The sequence below is a fragment of the Gorilla gorilla genome, chromosome 6 (assembly GCF_029281585.2).
Source record: "Gorilla gorilla gorilla isolate KB3781 chromosome 6, NHGRI_mGorGor1-v2.1_pri, whole genome shotgun sequence".
Lineage (NCBI taxonomy): Eukaryota > Metazoa > Chordata > Mammalia > Primates > Hominidae > Gorilla > Gorilla gorilla.
Window position 1 is genome coordinate 92,739,731 of NC_073230.2, and position 21,441 is coordinate 92,761,171.

General features: G+C 35.8%; 1 protein-coding gene across 4 annotated transcripts in view; it reads right to left on the reverse strand.

Moving 5' to 3' along the window:
• Positions 1-1,850: 1,850 nt before the first annotated feature.
• DYNC1I1 (dynein cytoplasmic 1 intermediate chain 1) overlaps positions 1,851-21,441 on the reverse strand; it is a 326,316-nt gene continuing 306,725 nt past the window's right edge. For all 4 annotated transcript variants that reach the window (XM_004045789.5, XM_004045788.5, XM_004045786.5 and 1 more), the window contains 2 exons: positions 19,759-19,884; positions 1,851-2,794 (listed from right to left, as the gene is read on the reverse strand). In XM_004045789.5, coding sequence (XP_004045837.2) covers positions 2,684-2,794; positions 19,759-19,884 — 237 coding nt within the window. In that variant the 3' untranslated portion in view covers positions 1,851-2,683. The remainder of the gene's footprint in view (positions 2,795-19,758; positions 19,885-21,441) is intronic.

Here is a 21,441-nt window from a genome sequence, read left to right on the forward strand (position 1 = left end):
TACAGTTCTGAGAAAGTTTTAGCAATGCTGACATAAAGTCCTAGGGCCAAAGTTACTTCAAAGAAGTCTTATGTCTCCTAGATACAGGCCAGCCTTAGGATCTTTGCCATACTTAGTCTTGGCTGGCAAGAGCTTGCAAGGAGCATGACCTTGGTCAAACTTGGTGATGGGTTTCAAAGCAAGGCATCATAACTGTCATTCAACCATGTTCTCTGCAATAGGAAATCTGAAAGGCAATCTTTCTGGCTACCACATTTCATCTGGGACATCAGCTGGGGTGACTTAAATGGCTATGGACTGGCTGTGTATTTCTCTTATATCTACATGACCACTCCATGGTCAGCTTCTGTGTGGCCTGGAAGTCTCAGGGTAGTTGTGCTTCTTACATAGTAGCTCAGGGACCAAGATTGATTGTGCCAAGAAACCTAGGTGGAGGATATACGTCTTCTTATAACCTTGCCCTGGGCTGTGGACTGAATGTTTATGTTCATTCCCAAATTCATATGTTGAAACCTAAATCTTCAATGTGATGATTTTTGGAGGTGGGCCTTTGGGAGATAACTGGGTCATGAGGGTGGAGCCCACATAAATGTGATTAGTGCCCTTATAAGTAATGACATGAAAGAGATCATCTCTCTCTCTCCTCACCATGTGAGGATTCAATGAGAAGATAGCCATCTGCAATCTAAGCAGATGGCCCTCACCAGATATCAGATCTGCCAGCATCTTGACCTTGGATTTCCCAGCTTTCAGAACTGTGAGAAATACAGTTCTGTTGCTTAAGCCACTCAGTCTGAATACCATAGTATTCTGTTATAGCAGTCCGAATTAACTAAGACATCCTGGAAACCACGTAGCAGTCTGAATTAACTAAGACATAATGGAAACCATGTAGCATCACTTCCCAGTATTGTGTCAGTCACGTAAGGTCAGCCCGGATTCAACAGGGGATGGCCTGCACAAGAATTGGGAACTGCCTTGGAGACCAGCTACCACAGTGGGATATATAAGAACACATGTTCTTGTAACATTTTATGTGCCTGCTGTAAGTGACTCAGGCCTTTGTACTTTTCACATCATCACTCACTGAATCATTCAATTTGGTCTATCATAATAATGCACGCGTGTTGCATTTTTATTCTTAGGTACTTTACTGTATGTCTGTGAAACTTTTTTTCCCAGTACTTTTCATTCAAATGCTTTTAAACCTATTTCAGATACTCATTTGTTATCTATAAAATTTTTGTTTACAAAGGATTTCAATATCTAAATATTGTAGGCTACTTGGAGAAAAAGTATGATACTATTTTAAAAATAAAAGAAACCGTACAGTTGAAGGAATCCCTACCAAAAAAGTCCCAATGGGAATTCCCTTCCTAAAAAGCCGAAAGCCTGTCTTCGAATGTTTTTCATGACTCAACCGCTATTTGTTTTCATTTTCCCTGGGCATAAAATGACCTTTTGAAAAAAAGTTTATTGAAGTTGTTTATAGACATATTTCCTAGTCCAATAGTAATAAACATCATTTCTGGTGTAAATTGTTTTTAAAAAGAAATGTGTAGGACATTTGGTATCTGTTCATCTTAACCTACCTTTCTTACTCCAACAACTGTCTTTGGGCAAGGGTGGCTTTGGTAAAGGTGAGAAGGAGGAGCTTTCCAAAAAAACCACACACATTCCCTCATAAAAATAAAACTAGGAGTCTTGGTTTAAGTCCAGCCAGGTTGGCTGCTCAAATAAATTCATGATCAGTCTTTAACATGGCTCTAATGTATCTCTCCCACCTCTTGTCACAGCAGAATTCCAGTCAAGTTTTCCCCAAGCAAAGGATTTACTCACACTGGTGCAGACCTGGTTTGAAACATTTTATTGGCAACACTGATGTCATATTTAGGAACCATAGACTTTTGTCAGACTGTGTTAGCTTCAATGACAAGTATTAGTGGTCAATGATATTTGAAATATTGTTAAAGTACCCAGAAATAATAGGCATTAAAATTCATTTCGTTCACTGCAACAAACCTCTAAAGATTTCATGTCTTCAGTGGAACTGGCATACTGTAATTGTTACGTGGAACTTAATATAACCTCAACAGCAGCAGAGAGAATACAGTCCTCTCATTATGCACATGCTCTAGGATCGTTTATTTTAATGCTTTCAAATAAATACGTTCCATGCAGCACACTACAATAAATAAGGAGCAGCAATGTTCTTCTAGTAAATCCATTCATAATGTGAGTCACCATGTAAAACACCACATCTCAAGTCTTTGGCCCTGTACCATAATATGAGGCACACCACATCTGCACCCAATCATATCTGGCTTCATATGGATTTAATAGGACTATGCCAGGATTGCATGTAAGCACAAATTTAACCAGAGGTTTCCAGCTATTAAATACAGCTACAAAGTAGTTAAAAGGCAGCAACTTAACCCATAACCCCCTTCTCTTCATTTTTGAGACAGAAATATAAAGATAGAAATGCTGTGGTGAATTTTGGGTCAGTGGAAAGCATGGTGGGACACATTTAGAATACTTGGAGCAAAGCTGGCACAATATGGCACCCAAAATGTCACAGCAATACTGATACTGAATGGACACCGAATACAAGAGACTTGACTGCAGACGCTGAGCTCTAGGACACAAAGGTGGGGGCTGCAGTGGGGGTGGCTCATTTCCACTAGGCAGATAACTCAACAGTGCCTTCCTCCTCGCTATCAGCTCTGTTAGCACGAATTTCCACAAGGGTCCTGGCAAATCGGGTCCATTCATCATTGTGGGGAACTGCAAGCTGCAAAGCAAATCAATGGAGAAATGATGAACAAGATATCTTTCATGTCTGAAAGCCTTGAAGCCTGAATGACTGTCCCTTTGCCCCCACACCCTCCAAAGCAGATGTTTCCCTTGGAATGTAAAGGAAATCAAACATTCCTCTTTGGATCAAGCAGGGCCTGAGGTGTTGCTCTTAAACTAACAAGAGAACCATGTCACTCTTGGAAGCAAAAGCACTCACAGCATTTATAAAACTTTAAAAACCTATGCAAACTATACAATTGCGGTAGCCATATTAAAGTGCTTTTAGTAATGAAATTTTTTCATAAGAAGACCAGACTTACAGTGAACACGCAAATGAAAACTGCATATAATGACCAAGATTTTCAAATAACTGTATATTTTATTCCTAGTCAATGGTATTAATCCTTTTTCTAAAGTGTTGCTGATGGGGCAGTATGAAGGGCAAAAGAATAGCTTATATATACAAAGAAATATTCCTCCTATGAAATAGTACTTGGGACTTTCCAGTAAGATTTATATGATGATAACTATGAATAGTAGTAATAGTAGCTATTATTTACCAAGAGTTCTGTTCTAAGCACATTACATGCATTAACTCATTCGTCATAATAATCCTATTGTGCCTCATATTCCTATATTAGAGGCACAGAAAGATTAAATAATCTTACCAAGGTTGCATAGCAAGCAAATATAAGTGTCAATGGAATCTGGTTCCAGTATGAGCATCCTTAGCCAGTATGCTATACTGATTCATCAAAAAGGGGGATTTATAAAATTTCCAAAATATCTTCTGTGTACAATTCAGTGAGGAGGAAATTAATGCCTCCTCCAATGCAAACTGAATGTATGAATTTTTGTTAGTCGTTTTAAAGGATAATGATTTCTCCACATAGCATCCAAAAATAAATTGCTTAAAAATATAATGCAAGTATCTGGGATAGAAAAAAAAATTTGAGGATGAGAAACAGGATTTAGTAGAAGTCTGAATGCTTTTCACACAGAATAAAATTCATTTAGATTTTACACGCATTTTCTTGGAGTTTTACGCTATAATATAGTGTAATTTTACCTATAGGTACTAGTGCTACACTACACTATCCACATATTCCATAAACATTAAGAACATACAGCCATCTCAATTAATATATTTTTTAATGAAAAAAGAGGAAGCAAATAAACCTAAGCTTTGAGATTGCTTCTACAGCTGGAAAATTTCCCACCACACAGAGCCAAGTGATTAGAACTTAAAATTTTTATTACAAGGATAATATTCTCAAATACTATCTGTCCGAGAAAACTTATTGGAAAGTGGCAACTTCATTGTGCAAAGTATATCCTTAAATTAGTGTTCTGGTATTAAGGCTAAATGTTTCAAGAATATAATTCTGGAAATGATATAGAGGCAAGGAAAGTAAGTTCTTTGACTTATTTTGCGAAGTGCAGTACCAATAAGAATTCTTACTTAGTCACATGAATGAGTTTCTGAATGGTTAAATGCTACTATAGTTATTGAAATGAATCCAAATTTCTTCGTAGGCAATAACACAAGTTCCCAATAGTCCTGAATGATTCTGATACCCTTTTGCTCAGTCTGTTTTCCCTACTTTGGACTCTTTTCCTATACTCCACGATTCTTCATTTTTCTCTTCAATTTTAGAAAATACTCCACCTGGAAAATGAGGCCCCCAAAATGTACGATACAAACAAGCTCACGAAAACCATAACCAACTAAGGGTTGGTATCACATTTATGTAAAAGAATAGGACCACTATTTCTTTTCCTTCTTCCAACCGCTGAGCAAGCCTTTCCAAAAATAACCATGAAACAAAAGCCCAAGAAGAGACAAAAGCCTAATCATGGTAACACATTTATAACTTTTTCCCATATAAAGTAAGAATCAAGCTAAAGCTAAAATGCCCCATAACTTCATATAACTTTAAATATTGGAGAAAAAATAGGTCTCAATAATACACAGTACCTTGCTCATAAAGAGCTGAGTTTGGTTCCCAAACATAAAGCTATATTATTAGTTAAAATCGTACAAATTTAAGTTAATATATGATGACCTATGCAATATTTTATTGATAGCCATGTGTAGAAACTATATACTATTAACAATAAAATAGGTAAATGTATTTACGTAGTTTCATGTAGTAGTCATGGCAAGACTGTTCAGAAACGGCCCTAGTAAAGATTATGGAACATTAAGGTTTGAATAAATGTCTAGATACAGTTTAGAACAGAAGTGAGTCTCATTTACACTATATAAAATTACACATCTCAAAAATTACATAACTTCATAAAAATGAGTTTTATCAAATGTAAATGTTTCTGTTAAACACACAAAACATAAGCCAGCAAATGAACTACATGTGACTTTCTTCATGGGGGTGGGAGTAATAGTGCTGTAATACTAACACATGCCCTTAGAAATATAGATTCACCCTCACAAAAGTGTCACAGTAATCTAACACATCTTGTCCTCTTTTTGATCTGCTGAAGTTTCATTTAGATTGGCAAAATGTTTGAAGTTTGTTTTTTAGGGATATTTGTTTTGCCAAGTCTTTTCCTTTTTATGGTATCTTAATTTTCACAGAAATATTTATTTTCTTGCTTCACAAAAATTCAAGAGTAGAACATGATGAAAACACAATTCCTCCTAGAAACTTGAAATCAATTTATCTACCTCATCCTACTACACTTTTCATCTTGTTGACTGTAAAAATAACCCAAGGTGACTGTAATGTTAGATTTAGAAGGTGAACTGCAGACTGCCCCATTTTTAGAATTAAATATCACCATCAGGAAGTACTTTAAGTATCATCTTAGCTTGAAAGTGTGAATGTGTATTCACAGGCTGTTTCTACACCCAAAGTAATAATTTTTGGCATTAGAATTACTTGTAGGTAAGACCAAACAGGTGTCCTAACAAACAAGAGGGCCACTCTTTTCACTTTGCTGTTTCCATGACTGTAAACGGCATCCGTTTGGACAGAACTGCCCTTCTTACCCTTGGCAGTTCCTGGCTCTTCTCACCTGGTAGTCTCTGATTAGAAATGGCTAGAAAGTAGGCTCAAGAACATAAATGCATTTATGATTTTCTCTAGGAGATTTTTTAATCCAACACTATCTTAATCATTAAATAGGAAAAATCTTTGTTCATGTTTCTTACAGAACAGACTGCCCTCATGTCCTACCTTGCATATAAATTTATTCAATACTCATTCAATCAGCATTGATTGAGTACCATTTATATGTCAGGCACTGTGTTTGAATTAAAGATACAGTAGTGAATCATTTTGGAATATGAAGACTATGAAATACAGACAAAAATTAATTATGTTTTTTGTAGGTCAAACTGTGTGAATACTGGCATTAAAAAAACTTCACTGACATTAAAAAATGAATAGCCTAAAATTTACCTTCCTTCAGTGACAACTGTAACATTTCCTGATATCTGTTGTGTGTCAAGCAAGTAACAGGGAGGCAAATGGCATGTTAATAACATTGCTTCAGCATCTCTTCAAGTTTCTATTAAGGCATAAAGGCTAAATCTAGAGCATCACTATGGATTTTTTCTCTGAGAATAATAGCTTAGAATAATTTCCAAACAATTTACGTTTGTGATAGGAAAAAAAGATCATAAGTTATTTTGACCAATTAAAAATGTATAGTTAAATTAAGGGAACACCATTAAAAAAAAAAAACTTCAAAAATTTCCCAGCATTGCTCTAAGTCAATGTGGATCTGGAAACATTTTCTGCCTCCAGATTCATCTCTGATGAAGTCTGCATCATAGGTTAGGGATGACTCAGATATTCCAACTGCTTCATCGACTGAGTTCACCAACAGCCAGTCCATCTCCTGATTCAATGACTGTTTTCTAATTTTTTGCTAAACGTATAAAGCATTTTCATGCCAAAAGCACTTGAGGCTCAGATTCCTGAGATAATAAAATCTTAACTCTAAAAGAGATCACCTTTTATAGATATGATACAATCCCATTTTTACAGCCAATGAAACTAAGGGCAAAGGTAGTTACTGAGGTAGCAATTTGGACATAAGAAAGAGGTAAAATGAACCTCAGATTTGGACAGGAGACTCAAGTCCTGTTCTCATCTTGGTTGCTGGCAACGGTCAGGCACTTACCCTCTCACTGCCTCAATTGTAAAATAAGGATGATGATATCTGACCCATTCATCAACAGAGATGTGGAGAGCATGAGAAAGGTAATCAAAGTAAAGAAAGTACTATGAGTTCTTCATGGATTGTCATGCATTCTTTTTCTTTAAATTGTCAGTCAAATTGAACAGGCTCCCCAAAATGATACGTTTTGTGGCATGCATACCAATTTTACAGTATTTTTCTGTTTTTTAACAAAATTTCTTTAGGAATTAATTCTGATTGTTATGTGAGGATGTTAAGAAGCAGGGCATAGACCTTTCTTTAACAGGTAGGAGAGGACAGTATAGGGAGCTAAATGATTTGCTAAAGACCACATAACTTTCACCTGTTAGTGTGGGGCAATCAAGACTCACCCCTTTGAGAAATGCCAGCATTCCATGACAGAAGGGCAGGCAGGTAATGTGTTTTGAATCACCTGCTCAAAGATTGTAAAGATTGTTTTAAATCTTCTAAGATTCTTGGAAGACAAAAAGTCTACAAGCAAAAGCAAAAGTGCAAAAGTTGTGGAAAAATTCATGAAAATGTATCATTTTAGCCTCCCAGAGCCCCACCACCCAGGCTACCCCACTACTTCTCGGACCATGTCAGGGATCAGTCCCCTCCTCTCTGCCTGAGTGGACTGGAGGCTGCCTCTGAACCCGGTCCCACCTCACCCCCGAAAAACTTATCAGTCTAACCCTTGCTCGCCTTGCCCGGGTGTCCTGTATACCTAAAGGGAGGCACAGACTGTGGAGTAATAACATTTGAGAATGGAGCCAGGGTTGACTTTTTTTCTGCTTCACCAGCCAGATCCTGGTTTCTTTCCCAGATTTGCCATTAACTTGCTGTGTGTCTTTAGGGAATGCATGGTTTTAACACTTCTGATCTTTACTTCCTCATTTGTGTGAAACAAATTGTAAGATCCATCTTCTAGGACTGAATATTAAATAAAACAAAAAAATGTAATAAGCTTAACACAGTGCTTGTACACTATAAACCCTGAATACATGATGTTGTTTTTCCTTCTTAATGTTTATTCCTTTCTTCCAATTTTTTTATTTTCTTGCTTCCTTGCCTCTTCTCTTTCTTCTTTTCACCTATTTAGAGCTGTACTTTTTTTTAGAAGTATACCTTATATTTTATCACATTTTATGTCTGAAATACCCACACAAATAATTTCCTAAGTAGTCAGGCTTTTAATAATAGCTAACTTTCAGGAACGGGGGACAGGGAAAGAGTTCTTTCAAATCACAAGAAAAATTCTTTCAGAGTTGCTACTTTCCATTGTTGGTTTAAAAATCAAGTTTAAAATACAAGTATTTATTGTAACTATACACATCCACACACATATGTAGACATGCACATACATATTTTTTATTTTTCACACGTGACTAATACATCCTAATGCAGCTCTTTCCTTGTGGCACTTTCCACAGTGGGATTCTTCATTTTTACCTAAAGTTGTAAGGATTTGTAACTGCTGTACATGCTGTTAAAAAAATCAAATGACTTTTTATAACCGGGGTTAAACATGCAAATATCATTCATGTGTTCCTTTTTATAATCACATGGCTAATAACTATTTTGAATAGTTCTCAGTCAAAGCTTCCTCATTTTTTAGTAATTGCAGCTATAATAATTTTAAATAGCTGCATTATCTGCAGTAACTTTCACCATCCCAGTGCAATATTTTTCATAGTAAAAATATCTGTCTCAGGTATTGCTTACTTTAGTTTTCTTTTTTTAAAATCTTGCATAATTAAGACGTTAGAAAAGCACTCTGATTTCAGTTGGTTTCTCAGATACATGAAGTATGGCCAAGACATTAAGTGAGTAGGACTCTAGGTTTCAAGATAAATATTCCATGGATGTGTGGCTCATCAGCCTCTTTGTAATTTTTCAATTAGATGAAGTAATTTTAAAAAGTGTGTGAGACTATCATGTTAACCATTGATTTCCAAGAGATATACGACAATTCATCTCTGTATTAATCTAAAAATTAAAGTTTTCTGTTAAAAAGATATCTTACAGATTTCCTTTCACTTTAATACACATTATTTTTTAATGCATTTACAGAAAATGTAGAAATGTACATCGGTTTCCACAGAACGACTGCTAACCCCCTCTAAGCTCTAAAAGCCTTTTAAAAAGGACAATTATTAATGGCACCCAAATTCAGGAGATTGTTGACTTACTGGTATACAAATACACGTCTGTGTTCAGAGGAAGCCTGTATTTTTTAGGACAATTCCCTTTACCACACACACAGATGGGAGCAAAGTGGGAGGTAATACGCAATGAAACAGCCACTGAACGACCAAGCATACCCGCTTCACATAAATACAGCCCCACTGTATTTAACTCCCGGGAGAGTCTAGCATCGCAGCTAACAATGGATGAAACCACGGACCAGAATTCCAAGCTAGAATGCAATATACAGAGGGTGTAAATATACTACAGTGTTCTACCACAAAAAGATATATGGTATGTAACTTATTTAGAGCAGTTTCAAAGAAGTCGACAAAGTAGGAGTTACATTAGTGTCTGTACAGCACAGTCTGCTATTACCAGTCAATAGGTAAAAATTTCCGTAAAATTAAGCAACATTCTTACCTATGGTGGTCAGATTGTATTTGATTATTTTTTAATTTCTTTTCATCTGGAAATCCCATCTAAGGGAACCCTCATCCACCCATGAAGCTTCAGACCTCTCTGCCAAAGGTCTCTTCTCTTGTATCTTTAAAGGAGTGGTTTATTTTTACTATTTTTACCGCATTTTTTTTCTACAGTAACACTTTTTAAAAAATCCATTACCACCTAATTAAGGAAAGAAATAAAAGTAGGACATAAAAGTCAAGTAAATAGTAACAAATATGGGTCTCTATCAATTTCAATAAGCCAGTGAATATAGAAGGAAATATATATCCTTCTCCTTAAACACTATCTTAAGAAAGTAACATGTAAAATATTTTTCATGTTAAAATTTAGCATTATAGGAAGCATGACAACATTCTGAAGGTTTTACCTGTGGAAGAAAAACAACAACAACAACAACAACAACAAATATCCGAAGAAAGAGTTAATTCACGAAGACCTAAAGATGAATAGTCTTCTTCACATTTGTATTAAAATCTTATCATCCTTCTTTCCTCAGAAATCTTTTCGCCTTATTTTTTTCCCTACTATTTGGAACAATCTATTTCTCTGCCCAAAAGATTGGGAAAATGCTAAAAACGCTGGTTGATGGGCAATAATCAAAAATAAACTTTCTAAACATGAATAACTTGTTTTCCATAACACAAAAGATCAAGAAAATGGTAGGAAAAAGCAAAAGCATGTGCTACACAAGCTCATCTGTCATATTAGCTACTAAACACATATCCCTTCTTTTCTTGATATTATTAACTATAGGTTTTCTAATAAATTCTTAGCAACCACTGCGTCTAAGCAGTTTTGACAAAAAGAAGGCTTATTGCTAAACACCTTAAAAACATTTACCAAGGTAATAAAAGAAATGTCATTCCCTCCTACTGAATGTTTGGGCACAAAAGAGGTATTTTTATAACGCAGTTCATGATTTACCATATCTATAGTGTCCAAAAAAAGCACAATGAAAAGGAAGCATTTTTCCAGTGGTTTGACAACTGTTTGAATCAACTGTTATGCTTTTATTACACTAGTGGCCAACTGCTCACTTTTAAAAGCACAGGAGGGGAGGGAAACTGGGAAAGAGATTGGGGGGAAGGGTAAGTACTCTTTTCTAAAGATATTTTCTAAATATCCTTTTCCGTGCAACTACAGTTAAGTAATTTTTTTCCTGTGCATCAATCTGTAGCCAACTTGGAGGCTACATCCTGAATGCTCTAAACAATTAAGCTTTCCCTTAATTTTTCCTCAAATTTTCACATGTGAATCATTCATTCACCCATCAAATATTTATTGTGTGCCTATTTTGTGCCAGGCACTTTGCTAGACTGGGTTATTGTGTTTTAATAGACAATTGTCAAATAACCACTTTTTGTACAATTCTGTGGATGTGGTCTTCCAAAGGTTAAAAAAAGAAGCTGAGGAATGTGATAATCAAGGGAGGGCTGACAATCTGAATTATTTTTCTAAGTCACAAGGGTAACTTTTTTTTTTGTTTTAAATCATACTAGAAGGTGTTCACTTTCTTATTTATTTATTCACTTTAAAAATATTAGTTTATGTTCACTTTCTATCTAAGGGACCTTAATGCTGAGACCAATACAAATAAAAAATTTAATCTGAATTGAGAAACTATTGGTTGGCTATTAAGAGAAAGAGCTTAGAAATGGGCCACTGATTTATCTACTAGGTTAAAAGTATGAAATTGCTTTTACAATGTTAGCAGTTTGGATATTTCTTAAATGATAAGTAACTCATGCTTTAAAATTTAAAAGATGTTCTGATAGCTGACATTCTCAAAAATTCATGTAAGCTTTCCTTGAAAGTGAAATATAATGATTCATTCACTTCCTCACTTTTCAAGTCCGACCTACGTGGTGTATAAATATTTATACAGGAAACACGAATAAGCAGATATTTGATTATGTATTATATTTTAGATATGCCAACAGTAGCACACATACACATGTAAGAAACAACTCCATTCTGTACAGGCCCGGGTTAATCTCGATTCACAGATGATTGGAGAGACTTCACATTTAGCTTTTAAAGCTGTGATTTGAGGCTACTGCTCTAAGCAGCAATTTTTCAAGATAAAATTTAGCAATTTTGAAATTATAGAACTAAACACAATTTTGTCAGCCATAAAAAAATTAACACTATAATTAACAACTGCTTCATAATCCAAACTGCCATTGAAGATGACAGTTTGAAACCACAGAAGAATCATGAAGATGATTAATTATACAAACTGGTTCTTCTTTCAGAAGGTTTATATTCATAGATCATTTATCACCAAAATGAGAATATATGAACTTCATTGAATTTTGAAATTACTATACACACATTAATTTGCTGTTTATAATATTAGATATTAGGGCTTTCTTTTTATTGAATCAACTACTCCATAATACATGAAGTCATAAGTATTTCTTATCAATTCAGAAAAAACATTTGCTTGAGAAGATATTAATCCTATAAGTCCATTTTCATATACTAACGCTACCTGAATAAGCATACTATTTATATAATAATTAGTTTAATCATGGTCTTTTACATATATAATTATCAAAGTGAAAGCCACAGCTATTACACGTACTATAAGATGAATATTTACAACATTAATTGGAATTAATTGCGCCTTTTCTTTTCTTTTTTAAATTAAGCACTTTTCCCAGAAGAAATAAAGTTAATACCAAAATTACAATCATAGATTTTACCCAAAATATTTAACTTCAAATACATATAATTTGTTATGACAAATGAATTAATATATTATTTCAAAGTGGCTTATTTTATATAATTATATTTATTAGTATCTCAAATCTGCCCATGCAAATATATCTTTGTGCCCCTTGACTTAATAGCACAGCATTGTGGCTATAACACCAAAAATTCAAGTAAAAACTGAAAAATCCAGTTGAAAAGCTTGATGCTTTGTTCTTACGCCATCAACTGCTATCTAGATGTTATCGACAGAACCAGGTATTTGGATTTTCACATTTTATCTGGATGTTTGGTATCACTGGAAGAATTTACACCTAAGTCTTTTCTTTTTCAAGGAGAGAAAATCAAAGGAAGTATTTGGTATCAGCTAAAGAAAATAATATTGTTTATCCACCTAAGAATAAGCCAGTACTTGCAAAGGCCTTCAAGAATCTAGGAAATTAACGGCCACACTCATTTAATGAGAAACACCAGTGATTCAGATGATCATACCTGTATCTTGCTAAGCTGAGACCAACTGTGCTCTTCTGGAGGCTGCAAAAACCCAGCCATGCAATCAGGTTTGCCTTGCTCAGGGGACAAAGGCCTTCATAAAGCACGGTTATTAAAACTGGCTGATTGCAAATGCAGTTCTTTTTATTAAGGGACTCTTGTTTGAATTAACCTCCCAAATCTAAGTTTAACTTTTCAGTTTTGTGTTTCGTATGCCCACTTCCTCAAGGAGGAGAATTATTTATATTCAAGGCACAGGCTGCTTATGGAGAATTGATGTAGGCCCTGTATTACTGGAAAACATGAAGGAGTTCCACAAAGTACACTATTATTGCCTAAGTGTGATCCCCTTAAAAATCATCATTGTATTGTATTTATTTTGTGTTACTCATACCCTTTTTAGCTCCCAGTACTTCCAGTTTATCACATGCCACTACATCAAACTACTGTTGAAAGCATAAAAAATGGCCCATTGAATCTCTTCTTTTTATTCTTATTCTTGCTGGCTATGAAACTATTTGAGGCACTTATTAACATTTCTTACATGTAACACCTTGACCATCATTCTAAAATATATTGTGTAGGCCATTTTTCCTGTTGGGGTTAGAAATAAACTTTTCTCTCTTGATTTTTCGTTTTGGCTTTAAAATATATTCAAATGGACATTTAAAATCATGTTTTACTTTGTTGGCAGTGTTACATTTGATCTTTCATGTTAACCCACATCTTTCTTTTCCAAGAATTTTTCAAAGCCCATATATCCAATGTCAAATGTATTATACTTATTGAAATTTGTAATGAAATGAATACTATTCTTTTGGTCCCCAAATAGTCGTATCAAACAAGCTATCTGAAATGCTATCAAAGTTCAGAGTTCAAATTTAAAGATTTATGGATATTTTCTTAGGTAACTAGTGAATAGGATACCAAATCAATAAAGCTAGGATAAGATTTGTCCATCTCTCAAACCATGGTTTTTAAGTTGCCATTTTATTCTTCAAATCCTACTTTGAGCTGAAAATGATTCTGTAATTTTATCATTTGACTACTGTAAAATATAATCAGGGATTTGAAACCTGTGTGAATTTATCACAACTGAAAACAAAATCTTCCCTGGAAGAGGTTAATGGAAAAAGAAATAATAGGAGGTGGAAGATAAACTGCTTCTTTCAAAACTGGAGCTGCAAACAGCATTCTAACTAATTCAGATAAGCAGCAAACATAGTTGTTAGGGGATATTTATGACAGCTGCATCTGTGTGACAGCACTGAAGCCTTAACAATGGCGGAGGGCTTTCCATAAAACACATCTGCAAGAAAGACAGGTAGATAGGCTGGCTATCAATCATCAGGACACGTGAATAATTCTATACATACTGGCCTATGTGCTGTTGAAGTCAGCTCTATATACATAGAAAAGCTTGCTCTTCAGTAATGGAGACATGGCAATGAGTCGTTTTTATTTTTAATTCTTTAAAATGTGTGTTCATACATCATTTGAAAAAAAATCCAACAATAGCTCTGTTTTCAGGTATATTAATAGTTAATTTTTGACTTATTATCCTACCCATGTTTCATTTAATTGAATGGAATCCTTCCTATAATCCAAAACAAACAAATTGCAAGCCATAGTTTGGAGATTTCTCAAAACTTATTCAGAAGCTAGGCTCATTTTCAATTTTGAATCTCAGAAAATTTAAATGGTGCATGCAACCACTGTCTATGTAAGTAACTTTTGAAGGCACAAATAGAGTAAAAATTATAGCCAAATAATAAAAAGGGGTCTTCTCTGTCTTTTGTCAGATTCAGATTCGCATAACTTCCATTTATGCTAATGGGAGTTCAGCACCTGCTCTGCAAAGAAAATAGACCCCTATCTGTGAAAATAAATGTGTACAGTGTATTTTCCAGATATAATGCTGAAATCAAACAACCAAAAATGTGTGCTATATAAACACAGCATCATGTGACCTACCTGAAAACATTGCTGTTTTATATTTTACCTCTTGAGTCATAGGCTGTGGGATATTACTCATGTCTTTGTCATTTAAATGTAACAAAAAGAAAAAAAAAGGGAGATGGACAAACTCAGTCTGGTGATTTCAGTGAGCTCATACACAATCCTATGTTTACCCCTTCAGAAGTTCATAATAAATTGCATCACTAAATCTGGATTCAAGCCACTGCTCTCTGCTATCATCTTAAAAGTCATAGAGGATAATTGTACATAATAAGAGAAAGGCATGGTCATGGGGGTACTGAGCTGGGGCTCCCTGCAGCAGCTGCAGCCTCAGCTGGGACAGGAGATGAGGCAGATGACTGTCAGTGACTGGTAACACCAGAGTCCCTTTCTGCAATGCCCTAATCAGGGAGTGCCAGGGCTCACAGGAAGGCAAGACTACCTGGGCTTGAATGGAGATGTTTCCATCAGTGCTCACAGCAATCTCTCTTCAGGGAGTTCTCAACAATGGTGTGGACAGAGAAAGCCTGTCCCGCTCCACTCCAACTGGGGTAGGCATCTCAGAGATCTCTCCCCAAATTATATTATTAATATATTTTCAGGTAAAATTATGATGTGATCAAAAGAGGGTTGTGGGAGGTGAATTGGGATCTCCAGTATGGCTTTAGCTGTATATGTACCTTGATGTTTATAATGTAGAGTCGTGGCCCTTCTCATTAAACATTTTTAAGTAGTTTTAAGAAACAGGTAATGAGGCAGGGTGCAGTGGCTCAAATCTGTAATCTCAGTACTTTGGGAGGCCGAGGCGAGTGGATCACCTGAGGTCAGGAGTTCAAGACCAGCCTGGCCAACATGGCAAAATCCTGTCTCTACTAAAAATACAAAAATTTGTTGGGTGTTGTGGCATGCGCCTGTAATCCCAGATACTCAGGAGGCTGAGGCAGGAGAATTGCTTGAACCTGGGAGGCAGAAGTGTGCCATTGCACTCCAGCCTGGGCAAGAGCAAAACTCCGCCTCAAAAAAAAAAAGAAAAAAAAGAAAAAAAAGAGAAACAGGTAATGAGAAGATTGTAGTGTGTCCATCCATTTAACTACATTTCTACAGATTTCTCTTTCTTCCTAATGATCTAGGTTAAGGCCCATTTTTTTTTTTTTTCCTGATTTGCCTCATGAGTGGCATTAAGAGTAACACTCTAGTTGACAGGACCGGCTAATTTGCAGGGTTCAGTGAAAAATGAAAATGTGCCGTTCCTTCCTGACAAATTTTTAACAATTTTAAGACAATGACCCAAGCTCAGGGCTCCCCTAAGCACGGTGCCCTATGCAATTGCGCAGGTCCTATACTCTTCAAGACAGCCTCACTTGTGGAACAAGGTCTTGGCAAAAGCTAGCCTACAGGCCCCTCTTTTCTCCCCAGCCTAAAAAAAATCTCCTCAAATCAACACTGGGAGAATGAATATGAGATGTCTTCCCACAGACATCTATTCAACGTACTGAGGAAAATGGACCAACACTGTGTGCTCTAAAAAACCTACCATCTACTTTTTAATACAGATTGTATTGCAAAGCTTATCTAAGAGCATTTTGTCTTCTTTCTAGAGGGTTCTACAAAGCAAGGTTTTCTATCTAAAGGCCAGCGTGACCGTGGTTATGAGTTTTGTTTTAATAGGGACCAGGGAACCAATTTTGAATATTGGTAGTGGTGGCAGAGCCTACTGGCAATTTAGTCTTCAATGCCTTATTTGTTTCTTCTTAAATAGCTCTTTGCTCAACCACCCTTCCTGCAGTCAGTCATGCACCAGCCTTAGATCAGACCTCTAATTCCAAATGTGCCACCCTGCCATGAAGCATTCCATCTGGCCTTCCGCATTTTCTGTGATTTGGAAGGCTGAGAAGGTACTTGTCTAGAGGGTGCACTTCTCTTTAAGCACAGTTATGTTCTGTCAGTTCTGGGCTGGTGAACGATCCTATAGTAATCACAATAATGGCAGCATTTGCCCTTAAGGGATCTACCTCTTTCAGAAGTGGGCTGCAGCTAAGCCTCAGATGTAGGGAAGTCATTTTTCCTTTTGGTACATTGTACCTCTACAGACGAGGTCTTCAGCGATTTAGAATAAAGCTTAGTGGTGACAAAGAGAAACACAAAAGTTCCCCTTCTACCCAAATAAATATAATTTATAAAAATACTTAGAAAAAAACCACAGTTAAGGCAATTATTTTGTTAAGTCTGAGTTTTTCTGAGCTATAGATTGCTTTGTATATGATCAAACAATACCTAAAGAATTGTTCAAGTGTATAAGCTTATCCTGATTTTCGGTCATTCAGAGAAGGGCTAGAGATTGTAATATTACCTACTCTCAATAAAATAGTATATCCTTTCTTTTTCTTGGTAGTGAATTTGTAGGGATAAACAGCCCTACAAATTGTTTGGCCTATTATATGTCACAGAGATTTTTCTATAGCCTGTCTAGACTCCAGACAATAGGCGAGACTGGCCTATAGTTGCAGACATTTCTATAGTCTGTAATATCACTTAGAAAAGTAAGGGCAATAACATAAAAATGAAAACCAGCCTGACCTGCCAGTACGATAGTACAAATATGAGTATAACAACACTTTACAATTTAGAAATGATGATAGCATCCTAGAAAGAAATTTTAGCAGCCACATATCAACCAAAGTAACTTTTGTAAAATCATATTTACTCACAAAATATGTCATATTCAAGTAATTCTGTCCAAAAGCTATAAAATCACTTTTATTGCAGAAAATTCTGTATATATGTCATATTGTGTTTCCTTATTGCATAGAGACAGTGTGTATGAATGTATGTGTGTGCATATATATAGTGTGTATATATATAACATTTAAGTCAAAATAAAGACTTTTCAAAAGGCCTTTTAAAATATAAAACAGATTGTTAAACTATTCTGTTTTTCAGTCCTTTTAGAATACAACAAAGAAGGATAAAATAATATTGTATACAATCTTAAGTGAGTTAAGGGACATTATGTGTATGCAAAGGAGATAGAGCAAAGAGTTTTTAAATTTTATCTATTTTCTGCCATTGTATCTCTGAGCATGTCTTCATGTCTATTTCTCTCCCACAGTTACACTTGTTATAAACAAAGGAAAGGAAAAGGAAGAAAGGAAGAAAAGAAAGAAAGAGAGAAAAGCCTTTTTTTTAAACATTCTCCTTTGCTCTTTTTTATTTTTTAGGAAGTGACCAATAAAGAATATCTGTTTTTGTTATTGTTGTTTAGTTTTACTTTGATGAGGGCCATGAGAAAGATACATTAAACATAAAGAATACTCATTTAAGAAAAATACTGCTGTAACACTACTGGCCGTATTTCCGACTCAGAGGGTATTCTCTTTCCCAAAGACTCCAGACTATATCAATAGTCACCAGACCATTTGCATCTTCACCACTGGGGCCAATATTAACAGAGTTTTTGTCACTGTTGGGACTCAGCTTGTGGTATCAGGAGTAGTCAAGGGGGTGTTAAATGAAATAGATAACATGCAGTAAAAGCAAGAGATTGTTTTTTTTACTTAGAATTATGCATCCAGAATAGAAAACTCCCATTTCTAAAGTCTTTCGGTTTTTGTCCCTGGCTGAATTTTAAAAAACACCATCTAGCTTGTTTCAACATAATCAACTATACCATATAGCAGTATATAATATGTCATCAAAAGTTCCATTGTAGAACAAACCATTTAGGATTGCCAAATTTATAGAATGCTGATTGATGAAACCATAAAGAACCCTTCTCAGTGTGATCAGCTAAACCCATCCACCAGGCACTCACAGAGTACTTTCTAGGTCTAGGATGCTATGCATACAAATGTGGTATATTTTCCCCCTGGAATGCAATGTTAGATTCATATTATGCCAAAATAGCATTACATAACACTCTTATTTTGTTTTGCTTGAAAGTTCAATATTTTCTTTTTCTTTAAGGAAAAAGTTCCTTACCTCACCAGAAATGAAGGTTTTGGTCAACACTTTCTCATACAGTAAAAATAAACACACAATCTTAAGTACAATTGATAGATAATGTTACATTAAATTAAGATCATATGCAAATTCAAGGAGATTTGTCTGAAACAAAAGATGTAGTTTTTTTTTTTTCCTTTTTTACGTGCCATGATGTTCAGGAATACTTTGTGTATCATGTAATAAGACATACTAGAAAGGTATATATCTCATATGATAAATTTGAATACCACCAAGTGGCACAAAATTCTAATTAATCACATTCTCAATTGGCTACACTTTAATGAAAGAAAAATAGTATACGTGTTAATTGAACATACCAACCAAAACTCAACTTTTCAATTTTAGCAAGATATACTTGGCAAACTTTTCTTTTCTTTTCTTCTTTTTTTTGAGATGGAGTCTCTCTGCCACCCAGGTTGGAGTGCAGTGGTGCAATCTCGGCTCACTGCAACCTCTGCCTCCCAGATTCAAGCGGTTCTCCTGCCTCAGCCTCCTGAGTAGCTGGGATTACAGGTGCCTGCCACCACGCCCAGCTATGTTTTGTATTTTTAGTAGAGACGGGATTTCACTACGTTGGCCAGCCTAGTCTCGAACTCCTGACCTCGTGATCCACCTGCCACGGCCTCCCAAAATGTTGGGATTACAGGCGTGAGCCACCGCACCCAGCCTCTAAACTTTTCATTCTCATGAAATTAGTGGGAAGTGCCACACTCCATCACAGGATGATGGGACATTCTACAGGACTCTAAAAGGAGCTTAGATGGTTAACTTAAGTGTTCTCTGCTTGGAGACAGAAGATCAAATTAGGCCCTAAGGAAGTCTCGCCAAACTAGCATTGAAGTCAATGGAAATTTGCAAGCACGTTAGAGAGGGTCCTTGTGGCCTACGAGGTCTTGCCAATAATTTCACTAGGTTTCTAAAGTAGATACACAAGTCAAAACAGTAACAACAACACAAATACACACGTACCTCTCCAACGTCATAGACCCAAATACGGCCTTCCGAGTCCCCAACAGCAACTTCTTTGCCAGCTTGGGCCCAACGAACACGGTTTAGGGCGGATGCCCCCTCAATGGCCACACTTGCTGTTGGAACCTGCCAAAGGGTTCACAACAGAATAAAAGAATCTCTGAATATGAATTTAAATATACAAATTTACAATAATACGTTTAACTGGATGAGTCACCAACTGCCTTCGTGTGCATTAAGTAATATACATCCCTTGTGCCGGGGGGAAAAAGGGCTCATTGTTCTTAAATCACATGCTCCACTGAATTAAGGGGTAGAGAGAGGAGACACTTTAACAAAAAAGAAAAGGAGGGAGAGTCTTTTTACATAGTCACCGGGCAGTAAGTGGCATGAATATTTCTTTGGATTATGACAAGTGTACATCCAACAAAAAATACAGGAGCTAAATGGGATCCTTCCCCATAGGGTCATAGTTTATGGACAGATGGAGAGAGAGAGATCTTAGGATTTACCAAGATTAAGGATACTAAAAAGGCAGAAAGCGGGTGTATGGTGGAATAAAAAAGTCATATTAATGTGAGTCTTCAAGGAAAAAGTAAACATATGTATTGACCTCTCAAACCTCATCAGGGAGGAGATGATCAGAAGAAAAAAGGAAAACATAAAGGTAAAAAAAATTTTTCAAAAAACTCAAATTCTCTCTCTCTTTCTCTCTCTTTTGTTAAATCTGTCTTCCTCCCTCTGGCAGTACCGAAGTGTAATAAGCGATCCACAACTTTGGCACTGTCTCCAGGGTGACATCGTGATAGAATACAGCCACCCACTCATAGAAAATGCCTTATATCTCCTTTAATAAACACTTCAAATCTAAAAGCATTGATAATTATAACAATAATAATAATTAAAGTGAACTGGAGGTGCTGCAATGGAACCTGTAGTATTTGTTCCAAGAGCTTCAGTATTTGGAAAGACTTTTTAGTGTGTCTACCTCTCTCCCATTATCAGTTGTGTAAAAGCTTGTCTTCAAGGTTAGAAGTTTATAATTGACATAAAGCTCAGATCTCTTGAGCCTTTTACAAGAATGTTGAATAGGAAATGACAACATGCCATTAAGAAAGGAAAAGGTAAATATTAAAACAAAAAGAAAAAATATGGTGAAAAGGGGGCCACTAGGATCATCTCATGCCACTGTTTAAGACCTGTGTCTAATAAACATGTCACATTAGAATGGAAACACAACATGTACTGTGGCTTAGCACCACCGGCATTTTGTTATTCAGGGAATTGAAACCATCTGTTTATACGAAATTATTGACCCAATACCTATCTTTAAAATAGCAATAAAAACTCCATCATATATAAGAATCTATGTTTAAACTTAATCTTGAAATCAATAAAAATTCTTTCACCCGCTTAAATCACTGTATGTCAATTGTGAGCAAAAAAACAAAACAAACAAACAAACAAACAAAAAAACCCCAAAAGTCCCCGGCTCATTTATTTTTTAAAAATACACAGTTGCTATAATAAAAGTACCTGCTGTGCAAGCTAGAGTCCGAATTTTTAACCAAATCTTTCAAAGGCTGAAACAATGTGCATTTAGATGGATCATAATTATGTCAATACACTTTATTATGACTCTGCTGCCCAGAAAACAAATCTGTGATTCAACTATAGACTCTT